This window comes from Myotis nattereri (assembly GCF_964212035.1).
Source record: "Myotis nattereri genome assembly, chromosome: 5".
NCBI classification, from domain to species: domain Eukaryota; kingdom Metazoa; phylum Chordata; class Mammalia; order Chiroptera; family Vespertilionidae; genus Myotis; species Myotis nattereri.
Genome location: NC_138080.1, coordinates 3,196,741 through 3,215,676, shown reverse-complemented (window position 1 = coordinate 3,215,676; position 18,936 = coordinate 3,196,741). Strand labels below are relative to the sequence as shown.

Here is an 18,936-nt window from a genome sequence, read left to right as displayed (position 1 = left end):
GGCCGAGGTCCCCACAGCCTCGTCCCTGTGCACCCTAAGCTGCCAGCTGCCTGATAAGGGGGTTTGCTTACTCGCCTCCACTTCATTACTCCACATTGTTCCAAACTAGAAGCAAGCAAAGCTGGTGTTTTCTGGCTCTCCGTTAATTCCACCTTTTTGGGGGGGAGGGCGGGGCATAAAATTAAGTGGGTGATACAGTGCTCAAGAACCTTTTCCTCTTTTTACTGAAACTTCTGACCACGAACAAATTGTTAAGGGATGAAGCTGTTCAACGCCTGGTGGAGACAGATGTTTATCCGTGTGAGAAAGCACATGACATGCTATGCTAGACGTATTTCTGTGGAGGGAAGTAAGCTTGAGAACATGTATACCAACCCGTTAGCCATGGTTGTTTCTGCCAACTTAATACTTGTTATATTCTGGTTCCTCCGTTACTCGCATGGTCTGTTGTGTGCATGCCTGGCATTATAGTAAGAAGCATGAGTTATAGCTGCTGCTGGGACATCCTCCTACAGCAGGCCCCTCCCTACACTCTGTCCCTGGAGGCCCCCACACGCAGCGGTTTACAGCCTTTGCCTGGGAAAGGGGAAATAAACACATAACACCGAAGACATTTCCTTTTAGACATCTTCTTTCCCCTGGAAATGGTTTGACCTTACACCCAATGAAAATATCGGAAGATATTTTCTGAATAGTTTTCTGTTCAGCCCAGAATCTAAAATGACTTGATATTTAAAAGTAATGTTCGTCAGTTCGTCAGTGAGACACATGCCCGATTTCAGCCTCCAGCTCTCCACTAAGCGAAGATCTTATCTGGGCCTGGCACCCCCGAGTGCCCCGAAGCACCCGCTGCCCTGGACCCCCGTCCTGAGCCGCTGGTTCCCTCAGCCCTGGGACTTAGAAAGCACACCTGCCTCCCAAGCAGATGTTGAGTTTATTCTGCGAACCGAGGCACGTTTTACTCAATTCGAGATGAGAGATTTGCTTTAAATCTCTTTTAAAGCAGATTTGCTTTTAAATCTCTTTTATTGTGTTAGCAGGCACAACACAATAATTATGTAGTTACAGCGTTTGAGTGTTTGCCCGCGGATCAGCCCCTTTTAAAGAGTCCTTCTTGGTTTCATACCGTGTGTGCTTCCCACCAGGAAGCCCACCTGTAGGCATGTTCCCAAGGACTATGTGCTGCTCTTGATATTAAGTTAAAATTACATAAACGTGTGCCAATGTGCCACTGGATTTATTACAACAACCATAGAGAAAAAAATGTGTTAGTCATCAATTGTTTAGAAGTTTCACCATTCCGTTCTTCATTAATGTGGCTTTGAGTTTTCAAGCTTCACTTCCAGTTGCAATATGGCAAGTAAGCTGCCCCTGGCTAGATAGTTAGCCTTCAGGCTGGCGGAGGCCCGGGGGGTAGGCAGTTGGCAGACAGGCACAGGAGGTGGGTGCACCAGCGGGAAGCCGGCGTTTCCTAGGAGACCAGGCCGTGGCATTAGGCATTCACTCTCTGGAAGCAGGCAGCCCATGCGCAGGACTCCGAACCCCAGGCCTGTGGTTTAGCTGTGACTGTGTTTCCGCTGTCCTTGTGGGGGGCTCCTATGCGGTGCTCCCGTGCGGTGCTCCTATGTGGTGCTCCCGTGGGGTGCTGACGATGGTTTTCTTCTCTGTGAAGGGGAACCAGATCCTCAGTGGCCTCTCCATCGAAGAGTATAAGACCGCGTTGAAGATCATCAAGCAGGCGATTCTGGCCACAGACCTGGCCCTGTACATTAAGTAAGTCTCCCCAGTGCCCTGCGATGAGTGGGTGTGGGAAGAGTGTGCCGTGTTTCACATGGGGACACGTCTAGGTTATAGGACTGTGTGCAGTTCTTAGAGGTGGGAATGTGGAACTTGGACATTACTGACACAGGACTTAGCGTGCATTCATGGGTGAATGTGCGTGTACTGCGCGGACAGGCTGTGGTTTGCACATGGGACCGTAGTCTGGGTGGCGTGTGCAGTGAGGGGAGAAGATGGTCACACTCACGTGATTTCCCTGGACACGTGGCCCTCTCTCCCCTCGCACGGGGAGTCACGCCTGTGCGTAGGCCATTGATGAGGAGTAAGCACACACAGAGCAAACAGGAGCACGGACACCTAAAGGGAGCTGCCGCTGGCATCCCTGCTTCCTGAATTGGGGGGCACTTTAAACTCAACCAGGACAGTAGAGAACTGAGTCCATTTCAGCTGGTTCAACCTGAGGGCGGAGTAAAGATGATCATATAACCAAGAATTAGAAAAACACCTGTAACCACATGCCTCCTACCTTCCCAGGCCATGGGTCTCTCTGGAACCGGCGTTTCATTGTTGGTTCTTGGTCACAGGCCGTCCATTCTGTTCCATAAGTTCCCTGTTTTCCTGATGTCTCTGGCATCATGGCTTCTGGAGATGTCTACAGCACTGGGCACTGAGGAACTCCCTGGCCTCCAATAGAGGCTTCTTCCCGGTGTCTCCATGTTTCTTTGCCTCAGAAGCAGTTCACAGCTTTACACTGACATAGAGCACTTGTTATGCCTTTTTATTTACCCTATCTCATAATACAGGTGCATTATATGAAATTACACTGAAATCATATAGTTCTTCTTTGCCATGCACTTAAAATTCCTTAAATCATTCTCAGCATCCCATTTTAACTCACATTGTCTCACTTTTTTAATATACTTTTTAAAAAAATTTCAGAGAGGAAGGGAGAGGGAGAGAGCGATAGAAACATCAATGATGAGAGAGAATCATTGATCAGCTGCCTCCTGCATGCCCCCGACTGGGGATGGAGCCTGCAACCCAGGCATGTGCCCTGACCGGGAATCAAACCATGTCCTCCTGGTTCATAGGTCAACGCTCGACCACTGAGCCACGCCGGCCAGCCCATCTCACTTTCATGAAGTTGTGTTTAGGAATGAGATTACCACTGTCTGTGGTCTGTACAGGTGAGGTCAATGCTTCACCCAAAGGAAATGGTAGAAGGAGGAAAAGGGAGGCATTCACAATTTTTAAATGATGGTTTTTATGTTGGGTTCTAAGATGGGTAAAATCCACTGGAGATTTTCTCCCCCCAAAAATTGAGTCCATGATTCTTTCTAGACCAAAGGGATAAGATGAGACCTAGGGACTCCATAACAATCGATGTTTTTCTTTCTTTCCAAGGAGGCGAGGGGAGTTTTTTGAACTTATAAGGAAAAACCAGTTCAACTTGGGAGACCCGCACCAGAAGGAGCTGTTTCTGTAAGTGGCCTCTGTCCGCCTCCACGCGGACGACTAGTTTCCAGTAAATGTGATTAGTGGCAGGTTGTGTTGCGAGCACTTGTCACACCCGGTGACCTAGAGGCTGTGGGAATTCCCGCATTGAACCAAGGGTAGGACGTGAATGTTAAACAAAAGGAAATGCGTTGCAAAGTCACCTGAAGGAGCCATGCCTTTGTTCTGGGGGGATGTTAGGATGTGGTGGAGCATCAGCACTTGGCGCTGAGGCTCCCGTGTTCACATCCCAGACTTGGGGATGAGAGAGCTGCACATAGCACCCTAGAGATGTGGGAGCTAGGAACTGGTGGCGAGGTGTCCACTGTTCTTGGAAGATGATGGCAGAGCCGCAGGGTGGGGCTGGGCCGACCCGGATGTGTTCCCCTCAGCTGACCCCGCTGGTCCCTCCAGCTCAGGGTCCCCTCCCTGGCTGCCTTTGCAGGGCAAGGGCTGTCCTCGTGAGAAAGAACAGAGTCAATAATAAGACAGAGCAGCACTACGGACGGTGCGTTTCTTGAAATAGGTTGTCAGCACTTGGCGTGAAGATGGAATTATGAAGCACCAGCCCGCAGGGCCTGCTGTCTGTCCTGCAGTCTTGACAGTCTTGGGGTTCAGGGCAGCACCTCAGGAATCACCAGCTCTTCTTGATAACAAAACACAAATCCATGCGCAGCCGAGCCTGTGCCTCACTGTTCACGGCTCAGCTCTCCTCCCTGTGGCCTCGAGGTCTCGCGGGCCACTCACTGTCACTCCCCCCACTTCGCTTCATAGACCAGGGTTCAGCGTGTAGGTCAGAGTGCTGTTGGGGATCAGCTTGTGTGGCAGGCCCCGCGGAAGTCGCTGTGATGGTGTAAGCCGCCAGGGAACACCTTCCCAGTGCGCTCAGTCCTCAGGAGTGTTTCCATGAGTGCTGACACGGCGGGATTAGGGGAAGGCCCTCTTAGCCAGGGTCCCCGAGCAGCATGTAGTCCAGCCCTGTGCCCTGAGTGCTTTGTGCCACAGCGATGCCATCCTGCCTGTCTCTTCAGATACAAAGGACATAGTGGCAGACATCTGGATTGGACACTATGCTGAGACAGCACCATTTTCATGGGGCAAGTCCAGTCCTGAGTCCCAGAGTGCCTGCACCCTGACCCGAGGGCCAGCACGGTCCTTCTCTAACAAGACCAAGAGCACTGTTCTATCATTTCTCCGGAAGACACCAGCCAATAGTCCAAAGTCACTGTGTGTGTGAATTAGGATGACCCACCAGTCTTGCTCTCACATGCTTTTACAGTACGTTGTATCACAATAGGCTCTGGTACAGTAGGCTGTGTCACAGTAGGCTGTTACACTAGGCTGTGTTACAGTAGTCTGTGTCACAGTAGGCTGTGTAACCGGTAGGCTGTGTTACAATAGGCTGTTACAGTAAGCTATGTCACAGTACACTGTGTGACCAGTAGGGTATGTGACCAGTATGCTGTGTTACAGTAGTCTGTGTCATAGTAGGCTGTGTTACAGAAGTCTGTGTCACAGTAGGATGTGTGACAGTAGGTTGTGTCACAGTAGGCTGTGTGACCAGTAGGCTGAGTGACAGTAGGCTGTGTGACAGTAGCTGTGTTACACTAGGCTGTGTCACAGTACGCTGTGTTTCAGTAGGCTGTATGACCAATAGGCTGTGGCACAATAGGATATGTCACAGTAGGCTGTGTGACCAGTAGGCTGTTACAGTAGGCTATGTGACCAGCAGGCTGTGTCACAGTAGGCTGTGTGACCAGTAGGATGTGTCATAATAGGCTGTGTCACAGTAGGCTGTGTCACAGTAGGCTGTGTGACCTGTAGACTGAGATACAGTAGTCTTTGTCACAGTAGGATGTGTCACAGTAGGCTGTGACAGTAGGTTGTGTCACAGTAGGCTGCGTGGCCAGTAAGCTGTGTTACAGTAAGCTGTGTAACATAGGCTGTGTCAGAGTAGGCTGTGTGAAATTAGGTTGTTTCACAGTAGGCTGTGTGACAGTAGGTGATGTAACATATGCTCTGTTACAGTAGGCTCTGTTACACTAGGCTTTGTCACAGTAGGCTGTGTCATAGTAGGAGCTGTTACACTAGGCTATGTGACAAGTCGGCTGTGTGACAGTAGGCTGTGTGACCAGTAGGCTGTAACACAATACGCTGTGTGACTAGTAGGCTGTGTAACAGTAGGCTGTGTTACATTAGGATGTGTCACAGTAGGCAGTGTTACAGTAGGCTCTCTTACACTAAGCTGTGTCACAGTAGGAGGAATTACAGTAGGCTATGTGACCACTAGGCTGTGTTACAGTGGGCTGAGTCACAGTAGGCTATGTCACAGTAGGCTGTGTGACCAATAGGCTGTGTCACAGAAGGCTGTGTTACCTGTAGACTGTGATACACTAATGTGTGTAACAGTAGGATGTGTCACAGGCTGTGTGACAGTAGGCTGTGTTACAGTAAGCTGTGTCACAGGCTGTGTCACAATAGGATATGTGACAGTAGGCTGTGTCATAGTAGGCTGTGTGACCAGTAGTCTGTGTCACTCTAGGCCAGCCGTGGGCAAACTATGGCCCGTGGGCCTGATCCGGCCCATTTGAAATGAATAAAACTATTGAAAAAAAGACCGTACCCTTTTATGTAATGTTTACTTTGAATTTATATTAGTTCACACAAACACTCCATCCATGTTTTTGTTCCAGCTCTCCAGTCCAGTTTAAGAAGCCATTGTGGCCCTCGAGTCAAAAAGTTTGCCCACCCCTGCTCTAGGCTGTGTCACAGTAGGCTGTGTGACCTGTAGACTGTGGTACAGTAGTCTGTGTCACGGTAGGATGTATCACAGGAGGCTGTGACCAGTAGGCTGTATTAGAGTAGGCTGTGTGACAATAAGCTGTGTAAAAGTAGGCTGAGTCACAGTACGCTGTGTTACAGTAAGCTGTGTAACATAAGCTGTGTCAGAGTAGGCTGTGTGAAAGTAGGTCGTGTCACGGTAGCCTGTGTGATCAGTAGACTCTGTGACAGGCTGTGTGACAGTAGGCTGTGTGACAGTAGGCAATGTTACACTAGGCTTTGTTAAACTAGGCTGTGTCATAGTAGGCTGTGTCATAGTAGGCACGGTAACACTAGGCTACGTGACAAGTAGGATGTGTGACACTAGGCTGTGTCATAGTAGACTATGTCACAGTAGGCTGCGTGATGGTAGGCTGTGCGACAGTAAGATGTGTTACCTGTAAGCTGTTACACAGTACGTTGTGTGACCAGTAGGCTGGGTCACAGTAGGCTCTGTTATACTAGGCTGTGACACAGTAGGCTCTGTTCCACCAGGCTGTGTCAACGTAGGTTGTTACATTAATTTATGTGAAAGCTAGGCTGTGGCACAGTGGGCTGTGTTACAGTAGGCTGGTACACTAGGCTGTGTGACCAGTAAACTGTGTGACCAGTAGGCTGAGTTTGGTAGGGTGTGTTATAGTAGGCTGTGTGACCAGTAGGATGTGTTACAATAGGCTGTGTCACAGTAGGCTATGTTACAGAAGGCTGTGTGACCACTAGGCTTTGTCACAAAGGGATATTGCACATTAGGATGTGTGACCGGTAGGCTGTGTCACAGTAGGATATATCACAGTAGGCTTTGTCAAAGTACTCTGTAACCAGTACACTGTGTCACAGTAGGATGTGTCACAGTAGGATGTGTCACAGTAGGATGTGTCACAGTAGAATTGTGAACAGTAGGCTCTGTCAAAATAGGATATGTCACAGTAGGCTGTGTGACCAATAGGATGTGTCACAGTAGGATGTACACAGTAGAATTGTAACCAGCAGGGTGTGTCACAATACTACATGTAACGGTAGGCTGTGTGACCAATTGGCTGTCACAGTATATATATCACAGTAGGCTGTGTGAACAGTAGGCTGTGTCACAGTAGGATGTGTGAACAGTAGGCTGTGTTACTGTAGGATATATCACATTAGGCTTTGTCACAGTAGGCTGTGTGACCAGTATGCTGTATAACGAGGGTCAAAGTGAGATGTGTCACAATAAAATTGTGACAAGTACGCTTGACACAATAGGTAGTATGACCAGGATGCTCTGTCACAGTAGGCTGTGTGACCTGTAGACTGTGTCTCAGTAGGTTTTGACCTGAAGGCTGTGTCATAGTAGGCTGTGGGACTTCATGGCTGTGACACAGGAGGATATGTCACAGTAGGCTGTATGACCAGTTGCCTCTATCACAAAAGGATATATCACAGTAGGCTTTGTCACAGTAGGCTGTGTGACGGGTAGGCTGTGTCACAGTAGGATATATCTTACTAAGATGAGTGACCAATAGGCTTGACACAGTAGGATGTGTCACAGTAGGCAGTGTGACCAGTAGGTTGTGTCACCATAGGATGTGTGCAAGGTGGGCTGTGTTACAGTAGGATATATCACAGTAGGCTTTGTCACAGTAGGCTGTGTGAACAGTACACTGTGTCACAGTTGTCAGAGTAGGATGTGTCACAGTAGGCTGTGTGACCAGTAGGGTGGGTCACAGTAGGATATGTCACATTGACTGTGTGAACTCTAGGCTGTGTCACAGTAGTCTGTGTGAACAGAAGGCTGTATCACAGTAGGATGTATGAACAGTAGGCTGTGTCACAGTAGCATATGTCACAGTAGGATGTGTGACCAGTAGGCTCTGTCACAGTAGGATATGTCACAGTAGGCAGTGTTACGAGTAGGCTGTGTCAAAGTAGGTTGTGTCACAGTATAATTGTGACCAGCAGACTGTGTCACAATACTATATGTCATGGGAGGCTGTGAGACCAATTGGCTATTTCACAGTATGACATGTCACAGTAAGCTGTGTGAACGGTAGGCTTTGTCACAGTAGTCTGTAATTAGTACACTGTGTCACAGTAGGATGTGTCACATTACAATTGTTAAGAGTAGGCTCTGTCAAACTAGGATGTGTCACAGTAGGCTGTGTGACCAGTAGGGTGTGTCATAGTAGGATGTACACAGTAGAATTGTGATCAGCAGGCTGTGTCACAATACTATATGTAAAGGTACACTGTCTGAACAATTGGTTGTGTCACAGTATGTATGGCACAGTAGGCTGTGTGAACAGTATGCTGTCTTTCAGGATGGCACAATAGGATAAGTCACAAGAGGCTGTGTGATCAGTAGACTGACACAGTGGGATATCTGTAACTATTACACTTTCTCACAGTAGGCTGTGTGAACAGTACGCTGTGTCACAGTAGGATGTGTTATAGTAGAGTTGTGAACACTAGGCCGTGTCACAATAGGATAAGTCACACGAGGCTGTGTGATCAGTAGGCTGTGTCACAGTAGGATATGTCACAATGGCTGTGAGTACTGTACGCTGTTTCACAGTAGGATGTGTGAATGGTAGGCTCAGTCATAGTAGGATATATCACAGTAGGCTTTCTCACAATAGTCTGTAACTAGTACAATTTGTCACAGTAGGATGTGTAACATTAGAATTGTTAACAGTAGGCTCTGTCAAAATAGGATGTGTCACAGTAGGCTGTGTGACCAGTAGGATGTGTCATAGTAGGATGTACACTGTAGAATTGTGACCAGAAGGCTGTGTCACAATACTATATGTAAAGGTAAGCAGTTTAACCAATTGGCTGTGTCACAGTACATAAGGCACAGTAGGCTGTGTGAACAGTATGCTGTGTTACAGGATGTCACAATAGGATAAGTCACAGTACGCTGTGTGATCAGTAGACTGTCAAAGTGGGATATGTCACAATGGCTGTGTGAACTCTAGGCTGTGTTACATTAGGATGTGTGAACGTTTAGCTGCATCACAGTAGAATACATCACAGTACGCTTTGGCACAGTCGTCTGTAACTAGTACACTTTTTCACAGTAGAATGTGTCACATTAGAATTGGAAACAGTTGGCTCTGTCAAAATAGGGTGCGTCACAGTCGGCTTTGTCACAGTAGGCTGTGTGAACAGTACGCTGTGTCACAGGATTTCAAAATAGGATGTGTTACAGTAGAGTTGTAAGCACTAGGCTGTGTCATAATAGGATGTCACAGTAGGCTGTGTGATCACTAGACTGTGTCACAGTAGGATATGTCATAATGGCTGTGTGAAGAGGATTCTGTGTCACAGGAGGATAGATCACAGTACGCTGTGTGAAGAGTAGGCTGTGTCATAGTTCCTGTGTGACCATTAGGCTGTGTCACAGTAGGATATGTCACAGTGGCTTTGTCACAATAGTCTGTAACTAGTACACTTCGTCACAGTAGGCTGTGTAAACAGTATGCGGTGTCACAGTAGGATACGTCACAGCAGGCTCTGTGAAAGGTAGGCTGTGACGTGGTCTCTGTGACCAGTAGGCTGTGTCACAGTAGGATATGTCACAGTAGGCTGTGTGAACAGTACGCTGTGTCACAGTAGGATGTGTTACACTAGAATTGTGAACACTAGGCTGTGTCACAATAGGATAAGGCACAGTAGGCTCTGTGATGATTAGGCTGTGTCACAGTAGGATATGTCACAATGGCTGTGTGAACATTAGGCTGTTTCACAGTAGGATGTGTGACTGGTAGGCTGTGTCACAGAAGGATATATCACAGTAGGCATTGTCACAGAAGTCTGTAACAAGTACACTTTGTCACAGTAGGTTGTGTCACAGTAGGATGTGTCACATTAGAATTGTGAACAGTACGCTCTGTCAAAATAGGTTATGTCACAGTAGGCTGTGTGACCAGTAGGGTCTGTCATAGTACATGTACACAGTAGAAATGTGACCAGCAGGCTGTGTCACAATACTATATGTAAAGGTAGGCTGTGTGACCAATTGTGTGTGTCACAGTATATTAGACACAGTAGGCTGTGTGAACAATATTCTGTGTTACAGTAGGATACGTCACAGTAGGCTGTGTGAAGTGTAGGCTGTGACATTGTGGGCTCTGTGACCAGTAGGCTGTGTCACAGTAGGACATGTCACAGTAGGCTGTGTGAACAGTACGCTGTGTCACAGGATGTCACAGTAGGATGTGTTACAGTAGAGTTGTGAACAGTAGGCTGTGTCACAATAGGATAAGACACAGTAGGCTGTGTGAACAGTACGCTGTATCACAGGATTTCACAATAGGATAAGTCACAGTAGGCTGTGTGATCAGTACGTTGTGTCAGAGTAGGATATGTCACAATGGCTGTGTGAACTGTAGGCTGTGTCACAGTGGGTAGTGTGAATGCTAGGCTGTGTCACAGTAGGATATATCACAGTAGGCTTTGTCACAGTAGTCTTTAACTAGTACACTTTGTCACAGTAGCCTCTGTAAACAGTATGCGGTGTCACAGTAGGATACTTCGCAGTAGACTGTGTGCAGAGTAGGCTGTGTCATAGTGGTCTCTGTGACTAGTAGGCTGTGTCACAGTAGGATATGTCATAGTAGGCCACAGTAGGATATGTCATAGTAGGCTTTGTCACAGTAGGCTGTGTGAACAGTACGTTTTGTCACAGGATTTCACAGTAGGATAAGTCACAGTAGGATGTGTGCGCAGTACGCTGTGTCACAATAGGACATGTCACAATGGCTGTGTGAACTGTAGGCTCTTTCACAGTAGGATGTGTGAATGGTAGGCTCTGTCACAAGAGTATACATCACAGTACGCTTTAGGACAGTCGTCTGTAACTAGTACAATTTTTCACAGTAGAATGTATCACATTAGAATTGGAAACAGTCGGCTCTGTCAAAATAGGATGTGTCACAGCTCGGTGACCAGTAGGGTGTGTCATAGTAGTACGTACACAGTAAAATTCTGACAAGCAGGCTGTGGCACTATATGTAAAGGTAGGCTGTGTGACCAATTGTGTGTGTCACAGTATATTAGACACAGTAGGCTGTGTGAACAGTATGCTGTGTCACAGTAGGATACGTCACAGTAGGCTGTGTGAAGACTAGGCTGTGCATAGTGGTCTGTGTGACCAGTAGGGTGTGTCACAGTATGATATTTCACAGTAGTCTGTGTGAACAGTACGCTGTTTCACAGGATGTCACAGTAGGATGTATCACAGTAGAGTTTTGAACAGTAGGCTGTGTAACAATAGGATAAGTCACAGTAGGCTGTGTCACAGTAGGATATGTCACAGTGGCTGTGTGAACTCTAGGCTCTGTCAGAGTAGGATATATCACAGTAGGCTTTGTAACAGTAGTCTGTAAGTAGTACACTTTGTCACAGTAGGCTGTGTGAACAGTATGCTATGTCACAGTAGGATAAGTCACAGTAGGGTGTGTAAAGACTAGGCTGTGTCACAGTGGTCTGTGTTACCAGTAGACTGTTTCACAGTATTATATGTCACAGGACGCTTTGTCACAGTAGTCTGTGTACAGTACGCTGTGTCACAGGATGTCACAATAGGATAAGTCACAGTAGGCTGTCTGATCAGATGCTGTGACACAGTAGGATATGTCACAGTGGCTGTGTGAACTGGAGGCTGTGTCACAGTGGGATGTGTGAATGGTAGGCTGTGTCACAGTAGGATATATCACAGTAGGCTTTGTCACAGTAGTCTGTAACTAGTACACTTTGTCACAGTAGCCTGTGTGAAAAGTATGCTGTGTCACATTAGTATACGTCACAATAGTCCGTGTGAAATGTAGACTGTGTCATAGTTGTCTGTGTGACGGGTAGGCTTTGTTACAATAGGATACGTCACACTTGGCTTTGTCACAGTTGGCTGTGTGAACACTACGCTGTGTCACAGGATGTCACATTAGGATGTGTCTCAGTAGGATGTGTAACCAGGAGACAGTGTCACAGTAGGATATGTTACATTTGGATGTGTGACCAGTAGACTGTATCACAGGAGGATGTCATAGTAGCAAGTATGACCAGTAGCCTGTGTCAGAGTAGGATGTGTGAAAGGTAGGCTGTGTTACAGTAGGATATATTACAGTAGGCTTTGTCACAGTAGGCTATGTGAATTGTATGCTGTGTCAGAGCAGGATACGTCACAGTAGTCTGTGTGAAGAGTAGGCTGCGTCATAGTTGTCTGTGTGACGAATAGGCTTTGTTACAGTAGAATATGTCATAGTAGGCTATGTGAACAGTATGCTGTCTTAAAGTAGGATACCTCACAGTAGGCTGTGTGAAGAGTAGCCTGTGTCATAGTGGTGTTTGTGACCAGTAGGCTGTGTCACTGTAGGATATATCATAGTAGGCTTTGTCTCAATAGGCTGTGTGGACAGTATGCTGTGTCACAGGATGTCACAATAGGCTAAGTCACAGTAGGCTGTGAAATCAGTAGGTGTGTAATAGTTGCATATGTCTCAATGCCTGTGTTAACTGTAGGCTGTGTCACAGTAGGATGTGTGAACCATAGGCTGTGTCAGAGGTGTCTGTAACTAGTACACTTTGTCATAGTCGGCTGTGTGATCAGTATGCAGTGTCATAGTAGAATATGTCACAGTAGGTTGTGTGAAGAGTAGGCTGTGTCATAATGGTCTGTGTGATCAGTAGGCTGTGTCACAGTAGGATATGTCACAGTAGGCTTGTGAACCGTACGCTGTGTCACAGGATGTCACAGTAGGATGTGTCACAGTAGAGTTGTGAACAGTAGGCTGTGTCACAATAGGAGAAGTCACAGTAGCCTGTGTGATCAGAAGGCTGTGTCATAGTGGTCTGTGTGACCAGTAGGCTGTGTCACAGTATGATATGTCACAGTAGGCTTTGTCACAGTAGGCTGTGAGAACAGTATGCTGTTTCACAGGATGTCACAGTAGGATGTGTTACAGTAGAGTTGTGTACACTAGGCTAAGTCACAATAGGATAAGTCCCAGTAGGCTGTGTGATCAGTAGGCTGTGTAACAGTAGGATTGTCACAATGGCTGTGTGAACTGTATGCTGTCTCCCAGTAGTGTGTGTGAAAGGTAGGCTCAGTCATAGTAGGATATATCACATTAGACTTTGTCACAGTAGTCCGTAACTAGTACACTCTGTCATAGTAGGATGTGTCACATTACAATTGTTAACAGTAGGCTCTGTGAAAATAGGATGTCACAGTGGGCTGTGCTACCAGTAGTACGTGCCATAGTAGTATGTACACAGTGGAATTGTAACCAGCAGGCTGTGTCACAATACAATATGTAATGGTAGGCTGTTTGACCTATTGGCTGTGTCACAGTATATAAGGCACAGAAGGCTGTGTGAACAGTATGCTGTGTTACAGGATGTCACAATAGGATTAGTTACAGTAGGCTGTGTGATCAGTAGACTGTCACGGCAGGATATGTCACAACGACGATGTGAACGGTAATCTGAGTCACAGTAGGATGTGTGAACGTTTGGCTGCGTCACAGTAGGATATATCACAGTAGGCTTTGTCACATAGTCTGGTATAGTACACTTTGTCACAGTAGCCTGTGTGAACCGTGTGCTGTGACACAGTTGGATACATCACAGTATGCTGTGTGAAGAGTAGGCTGTGTCATAGTGGTCTGTGTGACCAGTAGGCTTTGTTACAGTTGGATATGTCACAGTTACCTTTGTCAGAGTAGGCTGTGTGAACACTACGCTGTGTCACAGGATGTCACAGTAGTATATGTCACAGTATCCACTGTGACCAGTAGGCTGTGTTACAGTAGAATGTGTGAAAGCTCGGCTGTGTTATACTGGGATATATCGCCGTAGGCTTTCTCACAGTAGGCTCTGTGAACACTACACTGTGTCACAGGATGTCACAGTAGGATGTGTCTCCGTAGCATGTGTGACCAGGACACAGTGTCACAGTAGGATATGACATAGGAGCAAGTATGACCAGTAGGCTGTGTCACAGTAGGATGTGTGAAAGGTAGGCTGTGTTACACTGGGATATATCACAGTAGGCTTTGTCACAGTAGGCTGTGTGAAGAGTATGCTGTGTCACAGTAGGATATGTCACAGTAGGCTGTGAGAACAGTATGCTGTTTCACACGATGTCACAGTAGGATGTGTTACAGTAGAGTTGTGTACACTAGGCTAAGTCACAATAGGATAAGTCGCAGTAGGCTGTGTGATCAGTAGGCTGTTTCACAGTAGGATTGTCACAATGGCTGTGTAAACTCTAGTCTGTGTCACAGTAGGATGTGTGAACAGTAGGCTGTGTCACAGTAGGATATATCACACAGTAGGCTTTGTCACAGTAGTCTGTAACTAGTACACGTTGTCACCGTAGCCTGTGTGAGCAGTATGCTCTGTCGCAGGAGGATGTGTCAGAGTAGGCGGTGTAAGGAATAGTGGTCTGAGTGACCAGTAGGCTTTGTTACAATAGGATATGACACAGTTGGTGTTGTCACAGTAGGCTGTGTGAACACTACCCTGTGTCACAGGATGTCACATTAGGATGTGTTACAGTAGAGTTGTGAACATTAGGCTGTGTCATAATATGATATGTCACAGTAGGCTATGTGACCAGTAGGCTGTGTCACAGTAGAGTATGCCACAGTAGCCACTATGACCAGTAGGCTGTCACAGTAGACTATGTGAAAGCTAGGCTGTGTTACACTGGGATATATCACAATAGGCTTTGTCGCAGTAGTCTGTGTGAACAGTACGCTGTGTCATAGGATGTCACAGTAGGATATGGCACAGTAGGATATGGGCTGTGTCACAATAGGATAAGTCAGAGCAGGCTGTGTGATCAGTTGGCTGTGTCACAGTAGGTTATGTCACAATGGCTGTGTGAACTGTAGTCTGTGTCACAGTAGGATGTGTGAACGGTAGGCTGTGTCACAGTAGGATATATCACACAGTAGGCTTTGTCACAGTAGTCTGTAACTAGTACATGTTGTCACAGTAGCCTATGTGAACAGTAGGCTGTGTCACAATAGGATGTCACATTAGGATACGTCACAGTAGGCTGTGTGAAGAGTAGGCTGTGTCATAGTGGACTTTGTGACCAGTAGGCTGTGTCACAGTAGGATATTTCAAAGGAGGCTCTGTGAAGAGTACGCTGGGTCAGAGGATGTCACAGTAGGATGTGTCACAGTAGAGTTGTGAACAGTAGGCTGTGTCACAATAGGATAAGTCACAGTAGGCTGTGTGATCAGTAGGCTGTGTCACAGTAGGTTATGTCACAATGGTTGTGTGAACTGTAGGCTGTGTCACAGTAGGATGTGTGAACCATAGGCTGTGTCACAGTTGTCTATAACTAGTACACTTTGTCACAGTCGGCTGTGTGATCAGTATGCAGTGTCATAGTAGAATATGTCACACTAGGTTGTGTGAAGAGTAGGCTGTGTCATAATGGTCTGTGTGATCAGTAGGCTGTGTCACAGTAGGATATGTCACAGTAGGCTTGTGAACTGTACGCTGTGTCACAGGATGTCACAGTAGGATGTGTCACAGTAGAGTTGTGAACAGTAGGCTGTGTCACAATAGGATAAGTCACAGTAGCCTGTGTGATCAGTAGGCTGTGTCATAGTGGTCTGTGTGACCAGTAGGCTGTGTCACAGTATGATATGTCACAGTAGGCTGTGAGAACAGTATGCTGTTTCACAGGATGTCACAGTAGGATGTTTTACAGTAGAGTTGTGTACACTAGGCTAAGTCACAATAGGATAAGTCACAGTAGGCTGTGTGATCTGTAGGCTGTGTCACAGTAGGATTGTCACAATGGCTGTGTGAACTGTATGCTGTCTCCCAGTAGGGTGTGGGAAAGGTAGGCTCAGTCATAGTAGGATATATCACATTAGACTTTGTCACAGTAGTCCGTAACTAGTACACTCTGTCATAGTAGGATGTGTCACATTAGAATTGGTAACAGTAGGCTCTGAAAAATAGGATGTTACAGTGGGCTGTGCCACCAGTAGTACGTGACATAGTAGTATGTACACAGTGGAATTGTGACGAGCAGGCTGTGTCACAATACAATATGTAAAGGTAGGCTGTTTGACCTATTGGCTGTGTCACAGTATATAAGGCACAGTAGGCTGTGTGAACAGTATGCTGTGTTACAGGATGTCACAATAGGATTAGTTTCAGTAGGCTGTGTGATCAGTAGACTGTCATAGCAGGATATGTCACAACGGCTGTGTGAACTGTAATCTGTGTCACAGTAGGATGTGTGAACGTTTGGCTGCGTCACAGTAGGATATATCACAGTAGGCTTTGTCACATAGTCTGGTACTAGTACATTTTGTTACAGTAGCCTGTGTGAACCGTGTGCTGTGACACAGTAGGATACGTCACAGTATGCTGTGTGAAGAGTAGGCTGTGTCATAGTGGTCTGTGCGACCAGTAGGCTTTGTTACAGTTGGATATGTCACAGTTACCTTTGTCAGAGTAGGCTGTGTGAACACTACGCTGTGTCACAGGATGTCACAGTAGTATATGTCACAGTATCCATTATGACCAGTAGGCTGTGTCACAGTAGAATGTGTGAAAGCTCGGCTGTGTTATACTGGGATATATCGCCGTAGGCTTTGTCACAGTAGGCTCTGTGAACACTGCACTGTGTCACAGGATGTCACAGTAGGATGTGTCTCCGTAGCATGTGTTACCAGGATACAGTGTCACAGTAGGATATGACAGGGGAGCAAGTATGACCAGTAGGCTGTGTCACAGTAGGATGTGTGAAAGGTAGGCTGTGTTACACTGGGATATATCACAGTAGGCTTTGTCACAGTAGGCTGTGTGAAGAGTATGCTGTGTCAGAGTAGGATATGTCACAGTAGGCTGTGAGAACAGTATGCTGTTTCACACGATGTCACAGTAGGATGTGTTACAGTAGAGTTGTGGACACTAGGCTAAGTCACAACAGGATAAGTCGCAGTAGGCTGTGTGAACAGTAGGCTGTTTCACAGTAGGATTGTCACAATGGCTGTGTAAACTCTAGTCTGTGTCACAGTAGGATGTGTGAACAGTAGGCTGTGTCACAGTAGGATATATCACACAGTAGGCTTTGTCACAGTAGTCTGTAACTAGTACACGTCACTGTAGCCTGTGTGAACAGTATGCTGTGTCGCAGTAGGATATGTCAGAGTAGGCGGTGTGAGGAATAGTGGTCTGAGTGACCAGTAGGCTTTGTTACAGTAGGATAAGACACAGTTGGTGTTGTCACAGTAGGCTGTGTGAACACTACCATGTGTCACAGGATGTCACAGTAGGATGTGTTACAGTAGAGTTTGAACATTAGGCTGTGTCATAATATGATATGTCACAGTAGGCTATGTGACCAGTAGGCTGTGTCACAGTAGAATATGCCACAGTAGCCACTATGACCAGTAGGCTGTCACAGTGAACTATGTGAAAGCTAGGCTGTGTTACACTGGGATATATCAAAATAGGCTTTGTCGCAGTAGTCTGTGTGAACAGTACGCTGTGTCATAGGATGTCACAGTAGGATATGGCACAGTAGGATATGGGCTGTGTCACAATAGGATAAGTCAGAGCAGGCTGTGTGATCAGTTGGCTGTGTGATAGTAGGTTATGTCACAATGGCTGTGTGAACTGTAGTCTGTGTCACAGTAGGATGTGTGAACGGTAGGCTGTGTCACAGTAGGATATATCACACAGTAGGCTTTGTCACAGTAGTCTGTAACTAGTACATGTTGTCAGAGTAGCCTATGTGAACAGTAGGCTGTGTCACAATAGGATGTCACATTAGGATACGTCACAGTAGGCTGTGTGAAGAGTAGGCTGTGTCATAGTGGACTTTGTAACCAGTAGGCTGTGTCACAGTAGGATATTTCAAAGGAGGCTCTGTGAAGAGTAGGCTGGGTCACAGGATGTCACAGTAGGATGTGTCACAGTAGAGTTGTGAACAGTAGGCTGTGTCACAATAGGATAAGTCACAGTAGGCTGTGTGATCAGTAGGCTGTGTCACAGTAGGTTATGTCACAATGGTTGTGTAAACTGTAGGCTGTGTCACAGTAGGATGTGTGAACCATAGGCTGTGTCACAGTTGTCTGTAACTAGTACACTTTGTCACAGTCGGCTGTGTGATCAGTATGCAGTGTCATAGTAGAATATGTCACACTAGGTTGTGTGAAGAGTAGGCTGTGTCATAATGGTCTGTGTGATCAGTAGGCTGTGTCACAGTAGGATATGTCACAGTAGGCTTGTGAACTGTACGCTGTGTCACAGGATGTCACAGTAGGATGTGTCACAGTAGAGTTGTGAACAGTAGGCTGTGTCACAATAGGATAAGTCACAGTAGCCTGTGTGATCAGTAGGCTGTGTCATAGTGGTCTGTGTGACCAGTAGGCTGTGTCACAGTATGATATGTCACAGTAGGCTGTGAGAACAGTATGCTGTTTCACAGGATGTCACAGTAGGATGTTTTACAGTAGAGTTGTGTACACTAGGCTAAGTCACAATAGGATAAGTCACAGTAGGCTGTGTGATCTGTAGGCTGTGTCACAGTAGGATTGTCACAATGGCTGTGTGAACTGTATGCTGTCTCCCAGTAGGGTGTGGGAAAGGTAGGCTCAGTCATAGTAGGATATATCACATTAGACTTTGTCACAGTAGTCCGTAACTAGTACACTCTGTCATAGTAGGATGTGTCACATTAGAATTGGTAACAGTAGGCTCTGAAAAATAGGATGTTACAGTGGGCTGTGCCACCAGTAGTACGTGACATAGTAGTATGTACACAGTGGAATTGTGACGAGCAGGCTGTGTCACAATACAATATGTAAAGGTAGGCTGTTTGACCTA

At 46.5% G+C, this 18,936-nt stretch overlaps 1 protein-coding gene across 2 annotated transcripts in view; it reads left to right on the top strand.

Annotated features, from left to right (window-relative positions):
* PDE5A (phosphodiesterase 5A) overlaps window positions 1–18,936 on the top strand; it is a 139,372-nt gene that overhangs the window by 96,266 nt on the left and 24,170 nt on the right. For both annotated transcript variants that reach the window (XM_081092068.1, XM_081092069.1), the window contains exons 16-17: window positions 1,673–1,773; window positions 3,184–3,261. In XM_081092068.1, the coding sequence (XP_080948194.1) occupies window positions 1,673–1,773; window positions 3,184–3,261 (179 nt within the window). The remainder of the gene's footprint in view (window positions 1–1,672; window positions 1,774–3,183; window positions 3,262–18,936) is intronic.